Source organism: Metopolophium dirhodum, chromosome 1, assembly GCF_019925205.1.
Source record: "Metopolophium dirhodum isolate CAU chromosome 1, ASM1992520v1, whole genome shotgun sequence".
NCBI lineage: Eukaryota > Metazoa > Arthropoda > Insecta > Hemiptera > Aphididae > Metopolophium > Metopolophium dirhodum.
Window position 1 is genome coordinate 69,777,446 of NC_083560.1, and position 26,489 is coordinate 69,803,934.

The 26,489-nt window shown below is 30.0% G+C and overlaps 1 protein-coding gene across 1 annotated transcript; it reads left to right on the forward strand.

The window, feature by feature from the left end:
• The first annotated feature begins 14,060 nt into the window (after positions 1 to 14,060).
• On the forward strand, positions 14,061 to 25,699 carry LOC132934210 (uncharacterized). Its single transcript, XM_061000486.1, has 8 exons — positions 14,061 to 14,957; positions 16,871 to 17,131; positions 17,798 to 18,164; positions 18,480 to 19,139; positions 19,698 to 20,036; positions 20,757 to 21,103; positions 23,724 to 24,334; positions 24,411 to 25,699. The coding sequence occupies exons 1-8, from the start codon at positions 14,697 to 14,699 to the stop codon at positions 24,814 to 24,816; spliced, it is 3,252 nt and encodes a 1,083-aa protein (XP_060856469.1). The 5' UTR covers positions 14,061 to 14,696; the 3' UTR covers positions 24,817 to 25,699.
• Positions 25,700 to 26,489: the final 790 nt, after the last annotated feature.

Below are 26,489 nucleotides of genomic sequence, written 5' to 3' on the forward strand. Positions count from 1 at the left end.
GTACCTATTTTTTTTTTTTTACAAAGGACTTGCCTCCAATAACAGTTTTTTATTTATCATACATTTTTTAATTTCAAGTAATAATATTTTTTAATATTCAATTAGAGACAAATTAATCAAAACCCTAAATCATTAATATACCCTCAATACAAAAAAGTTAGGTTAGCTTATATTTATAAATAAAAATTACTAACAAAATTATAAATTATAACAGAAAACTTAATGTATATATTAATATACTTATTACAGATTTTAATAAGTACAATTAATATTAGTGATGCAGTACAATATTTTTTTATATTGATATTGTAATATTTAAAATAAATTAATTGGTGTTTTTTTTTGCACTTTAAATAAAATATTTAATATACTTATTATCTTATATATAAGTAATATGAATGATAATGAATAATATTTGGTTACTTATATTTGCTAAATAATTTTTGATATCTTATTGAATTGTCACATTAGTTTCCTACCAAATATAAATAAATAGAATGTATAATTTCTAACATATTTATTTTCACATTGTACTTAGTTTTATTAATATCGGAAACTGTGTTCGATGTCAAAATCTGTATCACTAATGAATTGTACGTTAATGAAAACATAATGTCTCTTCATGCACCTTTCGGCTTTCATAAGAGCACAATAATTACGATGACTATATACTTTGTTAGTGAAAGACTAATCAAAAATTAATAAATTTAAATAAATACATAATTTAATAACTGTTCGAAAGAGGTTATGTCAAATAAACTTTTACATCTTATCATCTAATACATAACCAATACAATCTAACATAAATTTCAATGAAATAATCATTGGTTATAATGTTATACTAACTAAAAAAAATTTGTTTAAATTAAATCTATTATTTCATTATACCACATGGATATTTTTGTGTTTTAAGGATAGCTATGTATTTTCTAGTAATAAAAAACAGATTGCCTTTGTTTTTTATAAATCCTAAATTATTAAATTTAATTGAAATGTTTACTAAACTTTAGTTAAGTATACAATTGAACAATGTCTGAAGTCTCAAAGTATCCATTAACTATTAGATATTGAAATAATATAACAAATTTCCAAGCCTAGTTGTCTATAAATATAAATCTTAATAAACAATACAACATTTATTAATACATTGTTGGACAAAATTTCTTGTTGAGAATAAATGTCTATGGACTTAACAATTACATAACATAAAAACTTAAATAAAGTTTAGACGAAACTAAACAATAAACTTTCATCATAAAACTTAATACATTGAAGCCATAAAATGTATAAAGACTAGCTAAATGTAAGTTTGCAACTGCTAATAATTTATTGAAAGTAGCAATATTTGAAAGTGTTATACCTACTAATATTATGAAAGGTAATATTCTTTCTTTTTAGTTTTTCTTATTTTTCATATTAGTTTAGATAAAAAATAATATGTTTAATAAATAAATAATCCATGGTTAATGATTTGGTTTTTTTTAAATCATCACTAATATCCAGATTTGTGGGCATTTCATTAATAAAGTACCACTGTCTGTTAATTGTAAATTTAAAAAATAATTCTAAGCCCATCAAGTATTAAAGTTTAAAATACAATAAACATAAGGTATATTATGTTCTACAGTTCCTAATTTATATTTATTATTATTGATCTCACATAATTTTGGCAAAGATAAGGTTATTATAAATTGTAAGTTATAATAACATATTGCCATTGATTATATTAACCATATATAATCAGTGGACAGTGGTATTACTAAAGAAATTATTAATTATAATTTATAGGTACGCGTATTTACTGATAAAAAATATAATAGTTATTTATCATTACTGTGATAAAAAATATACAAGAAAAACATGTATAATTACCAAAAAATAATTATATTTCCTAAGCATTTTGTAATAAATAAAACAGACATGGTGTATAATATAATAGGTACTATATAGTAAAACTAGGTGAACCCGTACACTTCGTTGTCCGTTAAATGTACTAACTCTATACGACTCAAACTTTGTTCAATTCGTTATTTAATATTCGGTGTATGGTGTTCAAAATTAATTTTAACTTTTCCGTTGTCCAAAATAAAAATTCTGATTCGCAGCAGTATATTATCAGGTAGGCAATCTACCTGCGGTAGATCGCGGACATCATGCTGTTTGCACGTAACTATATGATTTAACTCTAAAGTATAAAAGTTATACCAAGTTTGTCATATTCTACCTGTAGTGGATTAATATAATCAATTAATACAAAATCCTAGCCTAACCATACTAAAATCAGATTAATAAAAAAAACCAAATTTATCCATTTTTAAATTAGCCTATCTTCTTCCCAGAGATCTAATCTACACACAAACATTAAATCATATATATATATTGACAAAAAATAATAATACAAATCAACAAACATGCCCGTAATCAATAGCAAACAATATACAATACACTATTATTATTTTAATCTGCAACTAAATTTTTTATTATTTAGTTTATTTTTTTCTGGACAGATGACGCCACTATTGTTGTTTTTTTCATCCATATTTCCTACTTTTACGGTTAAGTTTCCTAAAATTGTATTACATAAGAACCTTCTCCTTACAATTACGAACTCAACAAAAAAAGAATTAGCAAAATCAGTCCAGCCGTTCACGTGTGATGCGACGATCAAGGAATAGACGTTGTTGTTATTGGACATGTCGCCAGGTGTGCACTTAAGAGGCCATAACTCCGGAACCACTTTTCGCACAGCGTACCAACTTCACAGAAACCATCTACATATCAATCTTAATTTTTATCGAAATCGGTTTGGTGGATCTTGAGTTATAAAATGTATTCAAAATGTACACTTATTTATATATATATAGATTAGATTACGATCGAGATAAATATCGATCAGTAAATAACCTAAATATAGATCCACGTAAATGATAGAAGTTTCTATAAACTAGAAAATACTATAAACGTTTCAGGGGCACTATATAGTCTACCCTACGAACTTCTATGTTAATGTAAAAAGGCCTTACGAAGTACGAACTATCAGATTTTGTTAGGTTGCAATGACTAATTTAACGTAGGTCGTAGGTATGTACTCCACTTTGTGTTAGTTAATCTAATTTTCATAAAATCAGATGGACTGAGGTGTTCTCATAGACAAAACTAAGCCATAACGTAATAAATAATCAACAGAATGCGCTATGAATTTGAAATATTTTTTCACAAAAATAGATTTTGCCAAATTGAAACCAAATTGTTTTGAAATTGTTATAAAACACCAAATGCTCACAGTTTATAGAGACTAACCTATATGTACCTATCTATATAATGTATGTAAATTATGTGAGGGTAGTAGGGTACACATAATATGACGTGTACCTATCGACTATCGGACTATGATGTATACTAGTATATTACTCAGTATAATTACATAGAATATATTATATAAGTAGGTAATTATAGAAACTATTTAGAAATGTTTTGATTTATATAAATTAAATTTACCAAAAAACGAATTAGAAAAGAAATCAATAACCTCTTTAAAGTAGGCATAACAAGATGCATTATTTTATAGATAATTATGTAACTTGGCCATTTTAAAGTACTTCTTACCAGGAATTATGTTCAGATAGATTCAATCATTTCATATAAGTTACAAATAACACAAAAATTATCTACTTTATTGTATAATAAATTTATAAATAATTAAATTTAACATTCAAGCATTTTCGATACACTATAAAATGTCCAAAATATTTTGAATTAGGTATATTGAGCTATTTATAGGCATATAGCATTTTTATTAGTTTTTTTTTAATTATTGTGAATAAAAAAATTGAAAATGTAATAGGTACAAAGTTTCTTATAATTTGTTGTAATTGGAAATTAAAAAGAAAGTTGAGCGTAAATCCACAATAATTTTTTTTATGAGTCCGAGGATGACAAATTTGACGTTTTTAATTTTTAAAAGTCACGAAAAATGTAAATTATTTTAAATGAGAAGTTCATAAAAAATGTTCTTTTCATACCTAAGATTTGAAAATGTAATGAAAGATTTCTCATAAGTTTGCCCTAAGGTTGTACCTTGGTCAAAAATAAATTGCCTACCGGAAAATAAAATACAATTTTTATGGGCATTATTGAAGATGAAATTTTTACAACATTGTTATTCGCTCGATTTCTCATAGAACAATTTGTACGTAATATATAATACACTATATATAAATATAATATATTACTAGCTGAACCTGCGATGAATTACAGACCCCGCGTGAGGCGTACGTAATTACGAATGTTTTATTAAGACGTTGTTTATGATGTGTATGTGTAGGTTCCCGCCAACAGTCGACAAATTAACCCTGGGAATAGCATTTTTACTAAGTTATATAGTTTTGACCAATTATAATATAGGTACAGGTCTAAAATTATATTTAATCATAACCAATAGCAACCTTAAAATAAACAAAAATATATAAATATAAAAAATAAAATATATTCGATTCAGTTTCCAACTTTTCCTGTGGATTTTCATCAAATGTTCTTTAATACAAACCTGACCATTCCAAATACAGCAGAAAAAAAATCAGTCAAATCGGTCGAACAAAAATAACAATACATATAGTTATAGCACATAGGTATCTAGTACCTATGTAAAGACTACGTCTGCCCATAAAGTATAATATTAAGACTACGTCTCTGGTCTGTCTATAGAGTATATAAATTATAAAGACAACGGTATCGAGTTCAAATATGAGATATCATTACAATTTTTTTACTTATTCCGTAGATTTTTCAAAATGTTATTTCATACAAATCTTGCCTTGACAATTACGACCAGAACAAAAAAAATTATTCAAATCGGTCGAGCCGTTTTTGAGTTTTAGCGATACTAACGGGCAGCAATTCATTTATGTATTATATAGAATTGATATACCTCCATGGCAACCTACATACATATAATTTTTAATTGTAGAAAATAACGTAAAAACAAATAAAAGTATTTCATAATATAGCTAGGTTAGTGTAGTGTATATAAAGAGGAAAGATTTGTTTGTTTGTAACGAATAAATTTAAAAACTACTGGACTGATTTCATACGTTAAGTCGTACATTTAATAAATAATTAGTTATTACTTATTAGTTATTATTAAAATGAACGTGTAAATTGTATACCTATATACGGCACGACGGCCGGTGGGTTTCAAGCTACTTGCAACCTGACCTTTTTTCTTTTGTGTGTTTTATCGGCGTGTAGATATGAATTGTTCCGAGGAGTAAAATTCGACCATCTATATCTATATGTATAAATCAACGTAGGTATAATGTAAAATATTTTTTTAATTAAATTTTTAATTTTGGTATTTAATGTCTAAGTTGTTTGAAACGTGTACTAATCCTATCACGAACTAAATCACTATTGTTAATTATGAAAAAATATTGGAAAACAATTCGTACAATATCGTACAATTCGTTTTTAATATAGGTAATCTCTAAACTATTATAGCATTGGGAATATTTAATTAAAAATTAAATTGTATTCTAAAACTTATCATTAGACATTATAATAACTAATAAGTTAACCACTACTGCAATATGTACGCTTATATTATTTTTTTTGTTACCTACTCAAATGTCTTAGTTTTAAAAACACATAATATAAGTTTCTGATAATGACTAGTTAATCATGATTATTAAATATAAATATATTATATTATAATTATTACTGTTCACTGTCTAACGTGAGTCAAAATAAAAATAAAAATATATATTCGTATTTTGTTTACTTCACAAGGTAGATATATTCTAAGTAATTAATTTGGTTCAAAGTACATGGTATGGTTAAGTCAAAATAATGCAATTTATTAAGTAGCTTTTGAATTTGTATCGTATTATACATCGTTTTTTGTATAATCTATCTATATCTCTATATAAAAATGGATCCTTATATATAGATAAATATGGTGTGAAATATGTATAGTAATAATTCATCAATTGAGAACGGCTAGGCTGATTTTGATGACATTTTTTGTGAGTGTTTGAGTGGTTCCTTGGATGCTTTAGATTCACAATTTGACCCGGTCTAACCCGAGGAGGAGCTCAAAAAGGAATTTCGAGATTTACGTTGGAAATTTTTATTTATAAATGGTTGCTTTTGGTTATAGGAGAAATAATTAGGTGGTAGAAATAAGTATTTATTATTTTATTAATTGCTATTGGTTATCAGGCAGATCAGGTACAAGCATGCATCAAATCGAATTTTCCCACATTGCCTGTATAAAGATGGCTGAGTTGCACTTATAGCCGTCGATCGGCGTGTCTTCAATCCACTGCAGGTGGATTACCTACTTGATATGCTGTTGCACATTGTTCGCGATCTGACATAGTTGGATTGTCTACCAGGGTGTCTGAGTTGCACTTACTGCAACGAGTTGCACCCAAAAAGAGTTAAATAATCACAATTTTTTTAAGAGTTGTCATTTTTTACGGGCAACGAAGTGCGTGGGATCAGCTAGTATACTATATATAGGATTTGCCACAAAAAAAAATTGCACGCGGCGAATCTGAGATATTCAGTTAGTTATTATTATAATCTTTTGTTAAAAGTAATCGTTACAGCTCAAAAATGTATATTCATCAACCGAAGGAGCTTTATTATAAACATAGCACCCACCATAAAAAAAAAAGGCCTAGATCCACCACAGAAGGCAGGTAAAGCAGATTTTGAAGACATTATCACTTTATTTTCAAAACTTCAATCTAGAAGAAAGTTATAAATATATGTATATCTAGACTATTATTATTAAAAAAATAATATCAGAAAATGTTCAATAATAATAAATAATAGATACATTTTTATTAGTTTATATTTTATTTTTATATTATATGGATTATAATTTATAGACATATTGTATAATAGTATATAATATATATACTATATACTATTTACAGAGCCGCATTTAGGGAGGGCACTGGCTACAACTGCCACAGCCCATGGATGCCAAAATGTTGTGGTCAGAAATTTGTTCCCCTGTGAATTATTAAAACTTTTAAAATTGAAATTATTTCGATAACAATATTATATAATATTAATGTATTATGCTGTTTGAAATTAAAACGACTAATGTATTTATAGCAATATAGCAATCAGCGTTCGAAAATTATTAATATATCTAATAATAGTTCCTTAAGAGGATGCTACACAGGAATTTGTTGTCTCCGTCTTACAAGTGCATAACATAGCAAATTTTATGCTCAGCAGACTATGTTAAACTCCGTTAGTTTAAAAGTTAGAGTGAATTGACCTCTTATAAAATTTAAGGGTGAGATTATTATCTAGGGCATCTCTTAGGCTTTTTATTGTATTTTAATTTTAAAGAGTGTTATGAGTATTTTAAAATTGTAAATTGTTTGTATATCTTAAATTTTATTTTATTGTTAATAAAGTAATTTAATAAAAAAAAAACTTGACGGGTGGGACTACGCGTTAAGCTCGCAGACTTCAAAAGGTTATAGTTTTGAAACTAAGTCCGACGGACAAATTCCCTTTTGGTATTTCAGATAAGAACCTACATGTTTTCAAGCAAATTGTGAATGGTGAATCAGACAATTTTCTGAAATTTTAACTTATTGTGATCGCAATTTGTACGAAAAGTTTCTGGGTTATTCTACTTTAAATACTATAAGAATAATAATCCTTAAAACTTAAAAGTATATTAATTACTTTTATTTTGAAAATTATTGAGTGCAATATTATTCCATAAGCACTATAATATTAAAAATTTGTCTGAGTATACTTGACTAAGTATAGGTAGTTAGTAATTATTAACAAATATTTTATGCCTACTTTATTATAATTAACGAGCTCGTATCGATTTACAAAATATTTATTCGAGTGTTATCCTTAGTATTTAAAGTAGGATAGATCTTAGAGAAACTTTTCATTCAAATTTCGATTTCTATACATCAATATTTTTGACATAATCAATGACAAAATTACCAAATTTAAAAATAATAAAAAGTGAAAAATACGGTATTAGGAAGGTAAGAACTTTTCATTTCTTTGGAGCAGATTAGCAGATAATATTTTACTTTATTTTATTAATTGTAAGTTTACAATAAGTGTCTGAGAAAAATAAATAGTCAAAACCAATAGATAAATTAATACTATTATTGGAATTAAAAAATGTTGATAATGTTTATTGTTATTTGTACAAACTTCACAATTACAATTATTTATTTTTATATTGATTTAAGATATTTTATTTTAAATAATTTCCTGTCTGTCTGAACTCAGCAAGTTAATGAATCTGGTCAGTTTTCGGACCAGCTATCAGTGCTATCAGTAGCTATATTTCACAGAGGTTTCCAAAAGTTTCATTTTTGAGATGAAATATCAACTTACAATTAATTTTTAAAAACCCTAATAAAAATTATATAATATATGGGTACTTAGGTAATTTATTTATATATGTTAATATTTTAAAAGTTAAATTACTTAATTATATTATTATTATAGATAATAGTATTCAAGTAGTTTTTAACAGAAAGAAAGGCCTGTTTATGAGTATTATGTATTATTTTGGCGATGTATATATATATATTATATATATGCAAATTATTTGATTGGTTATTTTCTTTTTAAAATATATAAGTAAAATGGAGCTTTATTTGTTGATCGTAAATACAAAGAAAATAATTTCAATTTGTACAATATAATTTTAGCTAAAGATTTACGTTAAGTAGGTCCTGAAGTCCTCGGATAAATACTATTACGATTCTAAGCGGAGTGATGAAAATTATAATGGTTTTACAATAATGTTTTTTTGTAGGTGTGTGTGTTTGACGTCACTATTAGAAAGAGTAAAAAATAAAAATGCTTAGATTTTCAATTTTCTGGTTGAAAAGTGGATCTAGTTGGTCCTTATAATGGTCAAAAAATGTTCAGTACTTTTCTTAATAATTGGATATTAATATTAGGAAAAAACCTGATTGTTTTTACGCAAAACCAGTTTTTTACAAACTCAATTCAAAAACGATTAATGGTAAATACTTAAAATTCTAATCAAATGTTTTGTATTGGCATTATGCCATTATTTATACAACTAATAGTATTTGAAAAACTTTTTGAATATTTTTGAACTATGAATAGACAATTTACTTTTGATGTTTATGTTTTTTTTTATAAATTTCGATAAAAATATTGATGCTCTGTTCAAAATGTTGGAAATTTAATACTAGGGTTTTTACTTTTTACAAACGATGCTTTCATAAGTTATAAAATAAGTTGAGAATAATTCCACAAATATTTTTAATGAAGGCCTGAAGTGTTAAGTTTGACAATATTGGATATTCATGGGTAAAATAAAACGATATCTCATCAAACAGTTTCTTTGTTGTAATTAAAAAAATGTATCTATGATCATAGAAATTTGAAACATTTTACTGTTATTTAAAGTTATTTTTTTAACTCAATCAAATTTTGGTTTTGGTTATTACCTACTTATTTTTTTGCAATTCATAAATATATATTATTCGTGAGGACTTAAAACTTTCACGTATATATCTTACTCTACATATTGATATTATCAAAATATTTAGATTGAGTGTAAGCTATTACTATAAGTTAGTAATATACCTATCTCTAAGTATATTTATATGCTGCAGACTGTGCTCTGCGCTCAGAATCGTTTTTTGTATTCAATGATTTAATGATTATTCAATGTTTTATTATTGAATTAAAATTTAACGATGTCATTACAGTTGATGGCTGCTCAATGACGAAGTAGGTACTTATAAGTTATAACACTCGATATGACGGTACCTATACTGTATAGAAGAACGGTTACCTACTTTTTCATATTTATATATAGTATAGGTATACCGTATACCTATAACAATAATATAATATATTTGTTATTGATACTTCGACAGTTCGACATTCATTATATGGGTGCAATTAAATTTTTTCTTTTCTAGGAGGGAGAGGAGCCGGGTAGGCTAAAAAAGTGTATGCCTAAGTTTGGCAGCCAAACATTACACGTATCTATTATAAAAAATATGTTTTAAAAATTATTATGTGATAATATAATTGTTTTAGTTTAAACAGTATTTACAAACAAATCCAGTGATTATTAGACACTTTATTATTAACTTATAACAATAACGAAGGTACATTTATAGGTAGGTAGGTATATTGACTATATGACTATATGTATATACATATAAAATGTAAATATTTTAAATTTTCACTGTTAGTTTTACTGAAATTAAAATATACTTTGTGCCTTTGTGGTTTACTAAATGTCCACGTAGGCCACAAGTCACAATCCAAGGTGAAATCACAGCTAGTTCGTTTTTTAACGCCGGAACACCCGCGAAATATTATTTGTTAAATCATTAGGTAGATTTAGGTATATAAATATAATATTATTAATTTAAGTTTATAATCTTGAGTTAGTATTTATATAATATTTGAATTGTAAATACTAAGTTTAAATCAATTATATTAGATTCTGAGCGAAGCGATGAATGTATTGATTTTACATTGATGCGTGTTGTTTTTTTTTTTTATTTATTTTTTTTTTGTGTGTCTGTCATCACCTTTTAGGCCAGTAAAAGTGCTTGGATTTTCTTCAACAGTAACTTTTCTTATAGGAAAGTGAATCTAGTTGGTACTTTGGGGGGGGGGGGGTCAAAAGTAAAAATTTCCCAGTAGTTTTTAAAAGCGACATAAAAAACAAAAGAAAAATTAAGGAAAAAACGGGAATTTTTACGCAAAATCTGTTTTTGAGAAAATCGATTTTGGTTTTCTGGTGTAACAAATGACCTTAGGTACATGAAATTTTGACTGAATGTTTATATTAGCATTTTCTATACACCATAACATTTTCCAAATAATTTGACTTATTTTGAGCTGTTTACAGACATTTTCAGTTTCTATTTTTTTTAGTTTTTTTTCTACAAATATCCATAAAATTTTATTTGTTGGGTAAAAAAGCTTGAGATTTTTTATACAAGGCTCCTACTATATTGTTACAATGACATTTGAAAAATATTAAAAATCCTTAGTTGCGGATTTTATTTATAAGCATTTAAAGTTCAAATATTGACAAAATACGAAAAAATCACGAAAATTAGCAAATTATTTTGAGTTGAGAATTCATAAAAATTTTTCTTTTTCAATCTAAGATTTGAAAATGTAATACAAAATTATCCATAAGTTTGTCTAGCTTTATCAAACAAAAAAATGTCTAAAAGAAAGTCAAATTAAATTTTTATTAGCGTTTAAAATTCATATTTTTACAACATTTGATATTCACTCGATTTCACATGTAACGATTTTCTTATTTTTTTGTAATTAAAAAACGAATGACTGTAAATACTTGAAAACTTTACTGAATGTTTATATTTTCATTTTCTATACACCATACAATTTTGAAAATAATTTGACTCTTTTTGAGCTGTTTACGGACATTGTAGTTCTTAATTTTTTTAATTTTTTTTTCTATAAATATCACTAAAAATTTATTTGTTGGGTAGAAAAGCGTGAAAAGGCTCCTTTTATGCAAGGCTCCTGATATATTGTTACAATGGCAGTTGAAAAATATTGAAAATACATAGCACAATTTTCTTTTTATAAACATTTAAAGTTCAAATTTTGACAAAATTTATCAAATTTAAAATTGAATAATTATTTTGTAGTTAAAAATTTATAAAATGTTCAACTTTTATAGCTAAGGATTGAAAATTTAAAACAAGGTTCCACGTAAATAAGTAAATATATAAATTACTTTATTCACAATAATATCATCAAATATACTTAATAATATCATAGGCTGACTGACCGTTTTCGCTCAGAATCGTTTTTCTTATACAATGATATTATATCATTGAATTCAAATTTAACACCATCCATTACAGTGAGCCACTTGTAACCTACTGTACAGCAGAGCGACATCCACTTACCCACCTTTTTTTTTAATTGCAATTTACCTACCTCGATGAACAAAGAAAAATATATTTAGGTAATAGGTACTATTTATCTATTCAATGGTATATAATATGCAATATGCTTAATAAAATTAGGTATAATTTTTAATTTATTCTTCATCATTTTAGATTGGAAATATTTTTATATATTTGTGTGCACTTGCTTGTGTATAATATTATATTATAACTTAGAAGTTTATATAGAATTAGAGTGTTTGAATAGGTGCCTTCGTTATCTAATTTATTATGTGTAGTCGATAATCGACATTAATTTATCTTCAAAAATTTAAACAATCGTGTAGACGTGTAGTATTAAGGTACCTATGTAAAATGTAATTATTTTAATCATGCAGACAATAAGTATAGGTATTAAACATTAAATATTAATTTATAGTATAGCTATACCTACATTATTAGTTGTTTTGTTATCTTTATATTTTGGATTAAGTAGTTTAAAATAATTTAATGATTACAATATTTGTTAAATATTATATTTTTGTATTAATACTTTCTAAATAAGTATAGTTACAAAACATTATAAATATGTTATGTGTAAAAATTATCTAATCCCTAGTTATTAGGTATAATATTTGTATTCGTTTTAATAGGTGGTTCCATTGTTCCAATAATATAGATACTGTATAATATTAGTTAGTTTATAATATATATTTTAATAATGTTTACATTACAATGTTAGTTTACTGTTGACAAATTCATCAATTTTTATTATCGTTATTCGTTAGTTCTCCGTAGAAAGGTACCGAATGGCGAATACTATATATGTATAAGTAACAGAAAACAGAACATATGGATATGTTTTATTGTAGGTAGGTGACAACTAATAATACATTCATTTACTAGCATAGTTGGTGTCAGTGATAACATAATATTGGCTCAGTTAATTAATTAGTAATTACCCATGTTTCCAATGGAAACTTTCCATATGTTCTATTATTCTCCCCCCCCCTACCTCCCTTGGCAAACACTTGACAGATAAATACCTCTCATTATATTTCATTTTCCAGTTTACCACCCTCAATGACCCAACATCTTACATTCTAATTGTAAACTAAAAATTGTTTTTACTACAAGCCACAAAGATATAATATGTTGGCATCAGACATAATACAATATAAATGTATACGTAGGATGGATTGCATTTTGCACGTTTGCACTTCTAGATGTAATATAATATGACAATAATAATACTATAATAGTATAGTAAACTTATTAACCTATTTGTATTGTAATAAATCCGTATTTAGGTGGCGATGAGTTGCCGAGTTGATAATAAGATATAATAATATAATATAAACGTGAGTTAATGTATTTGGATAATAATATTATTTACGATAGAAAAGCGAGAAACCCGCAATAATATATTATAGACACAAGACATAATATAGTATTGCCTAATAATTAATAAATTCGGTTTTTCGAAGGGTGTTGCAGTAACACCGCTGCCGCCACTGCACCAGACTTGTTCACGGCGCGGTAAGTGCAATGTGCATCGCCCCTTCCTACCACCCGCCAAGCGACCAACCCGTACAGTAAGCCGCAGCTGTAAGTTGTAACAATAATTTATTTTAATGTTGATAGATACCTCCTAACAATATTATTATAATATTACATATTATATTATGTCGTTTAGAACTACAGCGGTGGCGTCCTACGGCCTTGGCCGGGCTACTCAAATATTATTTTTGGGTAACTATGTCAACAATTATATTATTTTCAATAAAATAAAATCTTTTAGGTATTCATTGAATACACAGCTCTAGTCGTCGTCAGGCGTTTCGTAACACACGTCAAAGCTTTTAAAACGCATTTACACGAGCGTGCGATGCGTATTGCGTGTACGTAATAAGTCTATTTTTTTCCTACACATACCCGACGACGACTTACGAGTTACAACACCGCGGTCGGTGCTTTTATTTGTTCACGCGAACGCGCGCGCGCTCGCCCCTGGCACCACTTATTACTGTACGTGTGAGAAAAAACATATTAGATTAAATTATGTTTTTTTTTTTCATTATAGGAAATAGCGTCCGTCCGTCAGCAAACAAATTGCCAACGTTAAATACACTGTTTACCATCGCCTCAGCACCGACACCGTATCTATAGATAATAATATCATAGTCCAAGTGGTGGCCGGGCATCGGTAGGCGGAGGTGTTTGCGCGTGCGCGGTGTCGACGACGTATTATCACACGCACACACACGCACACACATGCACACTCGCACACCGACGGTATCATCAATCGTGTCTGTTTTTCTCCGTAAAAAAAACAAAATATAGGTATTGAAAAAATATCGTAAAGAGTTGTCGTAAACGGCCGACGGTTGCGCGCGTTGCTCTCCGCTTTCCAGGTACGGCAGGCGCGCGTTTGATTTGTGCGAGCTAGTAAATCGGACGGCCGTGCAGTTTTAATGGCAGTTGGGTAACCGACAGAGATTAGTCAATTTTTTTTCGATCCTCATTTTATTCTATTTGAGCCGTCCGTGGAATTCCTCGAGTCGGGTGTACGTCACTCGACGGTTAGCCCTTGGAACGCGAGTATCGATATCGATCGCTGTGTACACGTGATGAATGCAATTGTCGCGGACGGTTCCGAACAGACGACTCCTCTGCTGTTACCATCAGCTGCAAGACCGAGAAGCCGTGGTCGTCGGCCTACTAGCCGACATCTAGCAAGTTAGCCGCCAACTGGGTGTTATGCATCGAGTCAACGTTATCGGTAGTGGTGGTGGAAATGGTCGTCGCTCTACCGTGGTTGTTGAAGAATCCGATGTAACAGCGTCAACGACATTTGTGGGAGTAGACGGACATGATGATGACTTTGCCGTAGACGACGAGGCAACAACTACAACCCTTATTTATGTCAAAAAAGAAAGTATGGAGGACGACGATGAATCCAAACATCAGCTGATTCACTTGCAACATCAACAGCAACACGATACTAACGAAATAGAAGATGTGAGTATTGAATGAAATCATGGTAGGTATAAGATGTGATCTATATTTTTTTGCTGATAATTAATCAAGAGAAATTTTCTGGATACATTCATATATTAAATAGGTACATCATTATAGAAAATAACCGTCAATGAACAGTTTTTTTTAGTAGGTAGGTAAAATATATAAAAAAAAAATTAAATAAATTATGCTTAACGTTTTGAATGCCAGACCATAAATAACAAAACTGACCATTCTGACTGGAACATTTTTTTTTAATGTTACTCTAAGTCCTAAGACATCAATAATTTATTAAGCTTTAACAGTTTTTTGGGGGAAAAAAACATTCTAAGTATGTTTTTATGCGTGTATACAAATGTATAAAATAGTGTCACTAAAAATTTTCAACTTCTCCAGAATTCTTATAATTTTCTAAAATAAACGATTTTCCAATAGAAAATATGAGAAAATATGTGTATAATTATCAAATATCAATACATATGGCACAAAAAAATATGTTAATTGTATAATGAAATTGATACACCCGGCACTCTAAGTGTTAATCATATCTATTATAAATACACATGTTCTGTACTGTAAACAAATTTATCTAAAGTGTTTTATTAATAATTGTCACTTTTTCAACTAGTAATTCTCATCCAAAATGTTTTGTAATTAGTAATTTTAACAAATAAGAATAAGTACTTACATTAATCAGATTCAATTTTTGCAAATAATTTTCTTTCAACGTAGGTAAATCCATGAACTACCCATCAACTTAGATGTTTTAAATAGGTAGTAGGTAGGTATTATACTATTTTTGTAAATAATACATTTTTGATTAATGATAAATCATATAGGTATTGGACTATAAACTTGTTGTTAGATCACACCTATGAAAACACTAACACACAATGTACTAGTGTCTTGCTTAATTTAAATGTATTAAATAGCAAGGAAGTAGAAAACACTATGATGATCAGAGCCAGATTGAAATAAAAACTAATTTATTTAACCAGCTTGCTAAAAACCAAAATTGGTATCAAAGTTTTTAAGTCCAGGCTGATATTTTCTCATGATCTTTTAATTTTTAATAAAAGTACCTACTGACATATAATATATATTGAAATTAATGTTACCTTCACAAAAAGTAACAAAGTAAAAGTTATACTGATCTAGATTACAGACCTGTGGCCCACCATCTACAGTCCATTGGCGCAATTAAACCTAGATTTTTGGGGGTGCTAAAATTGTCAACAGCTAACAACTAGCCGACTAATACCTATCCAACCAATCCTAACCCAGGCTCTTTTAAATGAATTTTAAATTAAATATGAGATTGAGTGACTATTATTTATTTTATACATACTCCCAAGTATTTACTTTTTTGGTATATTTTCCCCTACTATATTACAAATATAGGCATTTATAAATACATTAATACAATCCTATATTAAATAGCAACAAAATATAAAAAATAAGCACATCCTGTACCTAGGTTCCAATATTTATTTTTACAATATTGAAATAATCAATAGTTGGTGACCCCCCTTCCTTCAACACCTGAAAAATAAGTAGTCACCCCTCAAAAATGTTCATGTATTTCCTCTTGTATTAAAAATATTAGGTATTTGTGCCAGAGCTGAGCATATTTTTCTAAGACTTCATTAACCATTAGGCTTAAAAAAAGTAAGGATTTTAAATTATAATTTTTGTCAATAGAATTCTCGTAGTTTTATGTTAAGCCAAAAAATAAATTAAATACTTTATTTCCTGAACCCACTTTTGTAATTAGTAATTACTAATTATTATATAAAGTAGGTACCTAGTACCCCTGTACTTAGAGATACTTTACACTAGATTTTTTTTTATATATTTACCAATATTCTGTACTAACTAGGTACCACTATTATTTTTTATTTATTTGCTTACAGATGTATCGTCGTCACCGCCGGCCTAGATTAACTGCTGCAGCCGCTAAACATCAACAACTCCAGATCCAACACAATCAGCAATTTGATAGCATCACATCATCATCGGCATCAACCACCACCAGTAATCGCCAAGAACGACTTATGCTAGTATCTGTTGATTCTGGTAGTGTTGGAAGCGGCCGACATCGCCAACCATCGTCATCGGTTGCTCAGTTCTGTTGTTCAAGCACCACTGCAGCAGCAGGGATACAACAGCAACAGGTAACATTTTTAAACAGTTAATTTTTTTTTAAAATTATTTTAAATATGCAGAATAATATTACCATTTAAAACACTGGACTCGAAATTTTTTTTTAAAAATAGGCGTATTTTTAAATAAGTGATTCAATTATGATATACCAATGCATACCAATTTTACTAGGTGTTTCGTAAAAGAATACTATTATTCACTATGTATTTCTTGCCAATATATATTCGCATGTACATTAAATTTTACATTTAAATAATACTTGCGGCTTTATTTGAATAATTCATAGTCCATATAAAATTGTTATTGCACTATACTGTTGTGTGGTAATAATAGTGGATCACAGATATCGTGATGCAAATGCACATATTTTTACAATTTTATCATTGTTATTATGTCGTCTGTGGCTGGTTATGTAATAATACTGACTTGTGCCGAGTTTGCGCTGTAATAAATCGGCTGTTTGTTGTCAATTGCGATGTGTACTGATACAATTATTAGACGTGCATCACTCACAAAATCTAGGTACCTAAAAAATTAACTGTTACCGTGCATAATTGTAATAAACTAATTATTAATAACTTTACCTTAGTATAAATCACTTATTACAATTACTAAGGTTTAATAAACACTATTAAGCACTTACCCATTACCTTTTTATTGTTTTATTTTTTTCTTAGCATCAACACCATCATAACCAACAGCAGCAGCAGCAACAAATTCCGCCTTCTACTACCGTCGTAATGATCAAAGAAGAAGATGTCTCTATGTCAGCCGTGGTCGGTGGTGATAGCTTGCATCACCATCATCATCATCATCAACAACACCAGCACCAGCACCATCATCAACAACAACAGCACAATATGACAGCGGCAGCAGCCGTGACAATCGTCACTAACAATAACAACACCAGCACCAATGCCACTTCCTCGTCACCACCTCCACCACGACGTCTGTGTCTGGTATGCGGCGATGTTGCTTCAGGCTTTCATTATGGTGTAGCATCGTGTGAAGCTTGCAAGGCGTTCTTCAAGCGCACCATACAGGGTTTGTACAAGCCCATATTCTGTATTTTTTAAACCTATTTTCTTATGATTTACCTACATGACACTCTCATCACTCGTATTTAACCGGTCCTCCGAATTCCCTAGCATCAGGACATGATATTCCTTTACGTTATCATTTCAGCAACAATCTGTTGTTACTACCATTATCACTACCACCAATTTCCTTGCCATAAAAAATTGTAGAGTATACAATGGCACCTAATTGGTAGTAACAAACTTTAATACATGCTGTATTGATGTAATAAATTGTATTAGGTATATGTAAATTACATATATAATTAATTTTAATATGAAGGTAACATCGAATATACATGTCCTGCCAGTGGAGATTGTGAAATTAATAAGCGACGGCGGAAAGCATGCCAGGCATGTCGGATGCAGAAATGTCTGAGGACTGGTATGCTTAAGGAAGGTGTGCGTCTGGATCGGGTGCGCGGTGGCCGTCAAAAGTACCGAAGACAGCCATCAACTCCTATACCTACTGCGGCGATCTCTGTCGTCCAATCAGCACCGCAAACTGTGCATCAGCAACAGCAATCTACTGCAGCGACAACTGTTAATAACTCTATTCACCACCATCATCATCATCATACGCACAACAACAATGCTGCATCGTCTATTCATCATCACCACCATCAACAGCAGTCTTTTAACAATGCTTTCGGCAACAACAAAATTATTACCACCGGAAACTACCATCACCACCATTCATACCACCATCAACAATTGACTTCAGTACCTCGCCAAATGTGTTCAAATGGTAGTAATGGTACAACCGCAGCAGTTTCAGCACACAACAGCCAGCACCATCACCACAGATTACTTAACAGCAACGGGGGAGGAACTGGTGGTTGGAACAACAATAACGACGATGGTATGTGTATCAAACAAGAGTATGAGCAGCAGTGTTGTTGTAATGATGCTACAACTGCAGTTGATTCGATCAGAGAGTGTGGTAAGTCTTAAAGTCATTATTTTTTTTAATAGTTTTTAAAGGGTTTAAGTAAATTAGCTGTAGAGTTGCTGAATTCAAAATATTAAATGTTGAAATTAATCATATTATGTAATATTTAATAGCCTGGCAGTGGAATTAAATTGTGATATTTTATGAAAAAGACACCGAACCACCATGACGTTGTCTCTGTCTTACATAGGAAATCTAAATTTCGCAAAACCAATTTTGTGTTATTATATTATTAAATTGACCTAAAATTAAACTTTAAAGTAAGAATATTAACTAAGGTACAAAGGCTTTTTAGCTTTTATCGATATTTAAATTTTAAAGTGAGTTATTAGCGTATTTAAATAGTGTACAACCTATATATTATTATATATATCAATATATACGTCCATAAGACATTAAGACGGAGACAACAGATGCGGATTCGGTCCTCTTTAATATTAAAACATCTTATGCAATGTAGTTACAGATATTAATATTTTTCTTTTGATTATTTACGTTTTTTTTATTAAATTATGTTAATATTAAACTTTGTCCGATTGGTTTTCTTAGAAAAAATGTTGGAAGCTCTTAGACAATGTGAACCAGAGATGCCAACATTATTAGGTGGCGGAGACGGATTAACTAACGCTGCCGTCACAATGGAGTTTTTCACACAGTCCTCAACGCTGGGGGTACAACAAGGCACGGTGACGGCGGTAACGATGGGTGGTGGTCTAGTCGAAGATGGTATATCTTCAACGTCTTCGCCATCGTCATCGTCATCGTCCTCATCGTCAGCAACAGCAGCGTCGCCACCAACGGTGGCGGCTACTATGGTGGTGCACACGCTCGCTGAACTATATGACAGAGAGCTGGTAAGCACCATTGGTTGGGCCAAGCAGATACCTGGTTCGTATACAAATTAATTTATACATGCTTACGTAGATACATAATATTTATATTGATTATAGGTATATTATAAGTTACACGTTATGCAAAATATATTGTTAAATAGAACATAATATTGAAAAGTTCTCCGATTTTTAAGATCTATTTTGTTTAAAATTAATTTATAATAAATTCAATTGTTGTGGATAAATAATTACTTCCCAAATTTTCATGTTCGTTAATCAAGGTACCTAAGCCATTTCAAGTGCGTAGGTATCCCGTTTTGTTACCTAACGAAAATTCCCTTGGTAGGTTACTAGGATACTAGGGGTTCCCAAACACTTTTTGGCTCGCGACGCCCTATTTGAACCAAGGTTTACTCAGGGTGCCCTTCCCCAAGTCATGTCATGGCTATATTCATAAAAAATAGAAAAATTAAATAAAACCAGTAAAAATTGTAATGAGTAATATGAAAATATTTATTTAATTTAAACTATACATTTTTATTAACATAATCGTAATCGTCTCCGTCTCCACCATCGTTGGATTTTCACATTTATTTTTGGACCATATAAAATTATACGGCAGCGCTGCGCCCTTATAAATACACTGCGACGCACACTCTGGGAACCGCTTGTCTATATGACAAATTGTACATAATATACACATTAACATTCGTTTTTAATATTTATATCGATATGTACATGATTTAATATCGACAAGATGTATTTTTACCTGTAGGGTTCACTGACCTATCGCTCAATGACCAGATGCGCCTATTGCAATCGACTTGGGCAGAACTATTGACATTAACCACGGCATTCCGTTCCTTGGAACAGTTTAATGGTCAAAGTGGTGACGGTGGTAGTGACATTAATAGTATTGGCGTTGTCAGTAAAGAATGTAGTGGCAATGGTCTTAGGTTGCGGTATGCTACAGACTATTGGTTGGATGAGAGATTGGCTAGAGAGTGTTGTTCAACGACTAACGGCGCCTCTTCGTCGTCAAATGGTTCAACAACCACCACTAGTACGACTAGCGGTACGGGAGTGATAACAACTCCAACTGTGCTGGACATTTACAACTTGGTTAGTATTATGGACCTGTCTTGAGATGTCGATATAATATAAATGTATTATGAGCCCATAATGTTTTCTTTACTTTAAAAATCCTTAAAATAATTGTCTACGATATTAAAATAAAAAATATCGTTGGTATAAATTATAAGTAGCATGTACTTAGATTCCTTGCAGAGGAAAATTAAGGAATCATAGATATGATTTTGGGTATAGTGTAGTGGAAAAATATTTAGTGGCATGCTTCATTTTGTTTGGAATTAAATTAAATTACATCTTTATTGTTGATTTGCGCTTCTGTGGCAATAAACAAATCGTTACAAAAATCGGCCTCTCGAGAATCAGTGAAAAGAAAAAAAAGTTGTTTACAGCCCGAAAACATCTATGTTAAAATTTAATAGTATATTAGCAAAACATACTTGTCTAATTTTAAGTAACATAATTTTTAACTAAGTATTTTGTGCTTGAGGGGGGGGGGGGCATATACATGGTATGTAACTTTTAACCAGAAAGCCTATGTGTATACCCAAAAACCAATAATAAGATAAATAAAAGTGGGTACACCAGCAGCAGCATTGGGAATACATAAAACGTAGCATGCTATTTGATTTTTTTCCCCTGCAAGGAAAATCAATGAATCATTAATATGTTTGGGGGAAGGGTTACCATGGTAATAATAATAAATGTTACGTTAATACGCGTTACGCAAACTGGTCAAAATAAAAAAGTTGTATAGCTAGCCCAAAAACATATTTATGTTAATATTTTAAATGTTTATATTTAAAAGAAAATGTTCTCTCCTATTTCATAAAAATATACAGTTTATTCGTAAAATCTTCCTGTTGTTCGTAATTGAGAAATAAGTAGATAACTCTAATAGGATAAAATGCGATTTACAAGTTCATTATTCTTACATCCTTAATATATAAGCTTATTTTAGCTTTATTGTACCTATAAAACTAATACTTATTTACATAATATACCGACCAATTAACCATTTTGCTGCATAAACTACTTATCATAGTTTTATCATATATCACTAACAGAAACGGATTATAAATAAAACTGTAACACGTCTCTTCATATATTTATCTTAAAAAACATAAAAATTAACACGTCATAATTTGTGAAACATTTTATGAACGTCACTTTATTATTGTATATTTGTACCGATACATTTATAGTATAATAGTGCTGATTTTCCAGTGCTTTTTACAGAATAGCTATACAATCCAGGAAATTAAAATATAGGAAAATAATACGGGGTACAATAATTTGTAGAAAAATATTACAAGGAAAAACCTTTATCGGAAATTATAAATCAGGAAAATAAAATTTGTGAAATTATTTTATAGGAATTTAAAACCCCGGAAAATAAAAAGGTAAAATAATTCATAGGAATTTTAAAATCAGAAAAATATTTATAGTCGAAAATAATACACGGGAATTTCAGAACCTCGAAAATATTCTACATAGCATTATTCCTGAATATTACTTTCCCGTGTAAATATTTCCTAATATTTAAATTCTTGTCGATTATTTTCTTGTGTTGTATTTTCCTATGTAAAATCCTATGTCCCATGTCCCATTACCTCTGTAAAATATCCATATAGACGTAATTACTTAAATGCAACAAAACCAATATTTAGTTTGCTTAATTTAAGAGCGTAAAATAATAATAGTAAAAAAAATGCTTGCCAAGTCAGGGATCGGCATGTAAACTTTCTTGATTTTTAATTTTTAGAAATTTATTAACTGATATCACACCCAAGCAGTATAACAATTTGAATCCAGAAAAATGTCAGTGTGAATAGCCCCACCAAAAATAATTTTCATTTTCAATTAGTGAGATAGATCTCTGAAACCAGAGAGCGGATTTCTTTGTTTGGAATCTTGTTGGATTCACATTGGTTAGGAGAAGTGCAGTGAAGATTTTCAAAACTTTATCTTTAATAGTTAATTCATTACAGAACAAAAAAAAATTATAACAAATTTTATTGGGCGTTTTTTGATGTTTTTCAGCTTTACAGCTTTGTAATGAACTAACGATTGGAGATAAAGTTCTGAAAATCTTCACTGCACTTCTCCTAGCCAATTTGAATCTAACAAAACCCCAAACAACAAAATCCGTTCTCTAGTTTCGGAAAACTATCTCGCTAAATGAAAATCTAACGAAAAATAACTTTTTTTATCTGTAAAAAATAAAATAATTTTTTTTAAAAATTTTACTTCTACATTTAGTGTCTACTTGATAATCCCTTTTTAATGAGTTATCAACCAACTTTCTAGCTATCATAGTTTAGGAGAAAAGTTAAAAAAATAGAAATTTTGGGACTGTTCACGCCGACATTATTGTGAAATCAAATGATTATACCACTTGGGTGTGATATCAAATCTCTCTCATTAATATTTTATATTAAAGCTAGCTAAATTACCCACCTACTCATCATTACAGAGTTACATTTTTATTATTTTCCTATTTAACACAAATTCTTAGTTTTCAAAATTCAGACTTCATTTCAATTACCATACTTACTTGATTAAAAATCAAGAAAGTAAAAAAACTTATTTTAAATTATACAATTATAATATAATATTAATAATATTTGATAATGGTTTGTGTGTTGCTTAGTCGGCTCATATAGTTCGACAATTTAAGGCAGTAAATGGCGGTGAAGGCTTAACTTCAGATCAGTACTACCTGCTCAAAGCGTTAGTCTTAGCTAATTCAGATGATCTAACATTAGCATCATCATCAACAACGACAGCAACATCCACTGGAAAGAACCTTGGTACCAACAGATCGGTGTCTAAAGGCGACGAGGTGGTGGTCCAGCAGCAGCAGTCAGCTGTCAAGCAGTTTCGTGCCACCATTGCCCGTGCTCTTCAAACCCATCTGGAGATGACCGGGGCGGTGGCAGCAGCATCAAATTGTTGTTGTTGTGATGGTGGTACTAATTGTTGTTCTACACCAGCTATGACTATGGATTGTTGTGGCAACAGTGGAACCACCACTACAGACGGTAGTGGAATGACTACCAATTGCTGTAGCTGTTGCTGCAACACTAACAGCAACAACAATACTGCCCCAAATCAGCTCGACAATGGTGGCGAAATCGTTGTCGTTGTTGACAATCACCAACAGCAGCATCATTGTCAGCCACAACAACGCATGGATACCACTGGCGGCGGTGCAACCATATCCACTACAGAAGCTTCTACAGCTACAGTAGTTGTCGTTGGGTTAGTAAAGCTATCAAATTTGATAGCTATTAATTTCTATTGACTTATTCTAATTAGTACTTACATTTATGAACAGGACCACCAACAATGTAGTGATGGACGATGACGATTGTTGTGGAGGTACTCCATTAGTTGACAACCAACAACACCATCATCACCATTCTCATCACGCAGAATCTACAGACTCTGCTTCGTCTAAACTCGTACAATTGCTTATGTGTTTGCCCGCGCTTCGGCAGGCCGATCAACTAATCCGGCAGTACTGGACCCGGGTTCACCGGGAAAATCAGCAGCAATTAGCTGCCGCCACACAAGTACCTCAACCACAGAACGCAGTTGCTTCGGGTGCTGGAGTAGGTTTTACTAGGCAATCTACAGCTGCTGACCGATCATCTATAGGTAATGGCAACAGTGGGGGTGGTACAACCGTTGTCAAAATGAACAAGCTGTTCGTTGAAATGCTGGAGGCCTGTCTGCGGTAATCACGTCATCATATTGCTCCTTAGTATTCTGGGTGGTGTTGCGGCATTAATAGCAGCAGTAGACATCACAGACTTTTAAACTACTTAAGATATAATGAAAACTCGTGTAATCAAATGAGGCATTGTGACACATTATTTTGATTGGAAAATTAATATGGAAATAGATTGATCAATCATTCTATTGATAGATAGTCATTGATATTGTATAATACATAATAGTATATAATTTATATATTGCTATTTATTTTTACAACCAGACTTGGAATATAAACATCAATTGATTATATGCAAAACATTCCGGGTTATTTATCTAGTTTAGTATGGAAGTCTGTGGGTAGTGTTTAATAGTTTTACAATAGTTGTAGTGTTTTGTTTTGTTTTATTTTTTTTTATCAATAGTCATAGTGGCGGCAACACTAAATGTTGATATGAGCGTTTATATATTTCCAATAAATAATAAATTTGCTACCGCCATATATCTTTATTTTTGTTAGAATTTTTGTGACACTTACGTATCTTTTTCATAATTATATACCACAATACCCTCCTCTCATAAACATACCCAAATTATTGTTGTATGTGTAAATTGTATACGAACATTGTGAATGTACGTTTATGTATTGAAATATAATAGATATTTATAATATGACTATTTTAATTATAGACAAACGTATATTTTTAAAAAATGTACATACATATATATATACAATTTATACAATATATATGTATGTATAGTTTTAGTTTTATAATAATAATATTCTATTGCCAATCGTTGTTATTGTTGAGATTGTTATAGTTTTTTTCTCTTTTATCATCGTTTGTTGTTAAATATTTTTAATAATATAAAATATACGTAACTATACGAATATCCATAAAATGTATTTTATTATATCCTTGTATTTTAGTGAGTAATTTTTAATGGTATCTACTTGCCAGTGTTTTATATAGGTTATATATTATTATGTTATAAATGTGTTATTGAATATTATTGAATGTTTTATTAACCAATTTGTATAAATGCAACAATAACATGGTAGTGCACACTGCACAATGTTCCTTTAAGAGGCCGTTACAGTGACATTTGTTGTCTCCATCTTACAAGTGCGTAACATAGCAAATTTTACGCTCAGATTTCGGTCAATATTTCCTAGAAATGTCCTGAATTATAACAGTAGGCCCGCATAATACCGCCCAGTAGGTCGGTCGTTATTTATATTCGCCGTCAATTAAGTTACTCACCTGCAGGCATTGACCGAGATCAACTTGAGTTTGATGGATTTTAATTTTTAAAACGGATTGTGGTGATTGATTATCAAATTTACTAGGTTTTGGCCAGAGGTGATTTTTAATATTCCAATTATTGTGTCATGATGAATAATATAAATACAAATATATCACATTTTCATTTTTAGATATCCCAGCTGAAAAAATAATATTCAAAATCACCTCTGTCAAAACCAGAGACAATCATAATCAGTTTTCAAAAATAAAATCCGTCAAATCAAATTCCTCCAGTTTAGTCTAGCTTATTGATCTAAAAGTCACTTTTTTCCATCGACTAGAGTCCCCTTAACCCGAAACCCGAACAAATTCGTTTTTTACAATTTTCATGTGATATTTTATTTTGTATGTATTTATTGTGGTGTGTTCCATTTTGTAGTTAATTGTTTGAT

What these genes read in the sequence shown, in the direction of transcription:
- LOC132934210 (XM_061000486.1), top strand. Translation starts at nt 14,697, where the DNA reads ATGCATCGAGTCAACGTTATCGGTAGTGGTGGTGGAAATGGTCGTCGC. An exon ending in TTGGGCCAAGCAGATACCTG is followed by an intron (nt 20,037 to 20,756) that starts GTTCGTATACAA and finishes TTTTACCTGTAG; the next exon opens with GGTTCACTGACCTATCGCTC. An exon ending in TGCTGGACATTTACAACTTG is followed by an intron (nt 21,104 to 23,723) that starts GTTAGTATTATG and finishes TGTGTTGCTTAG; the next exon opens with TCGGCTCATATAGTTCGACA.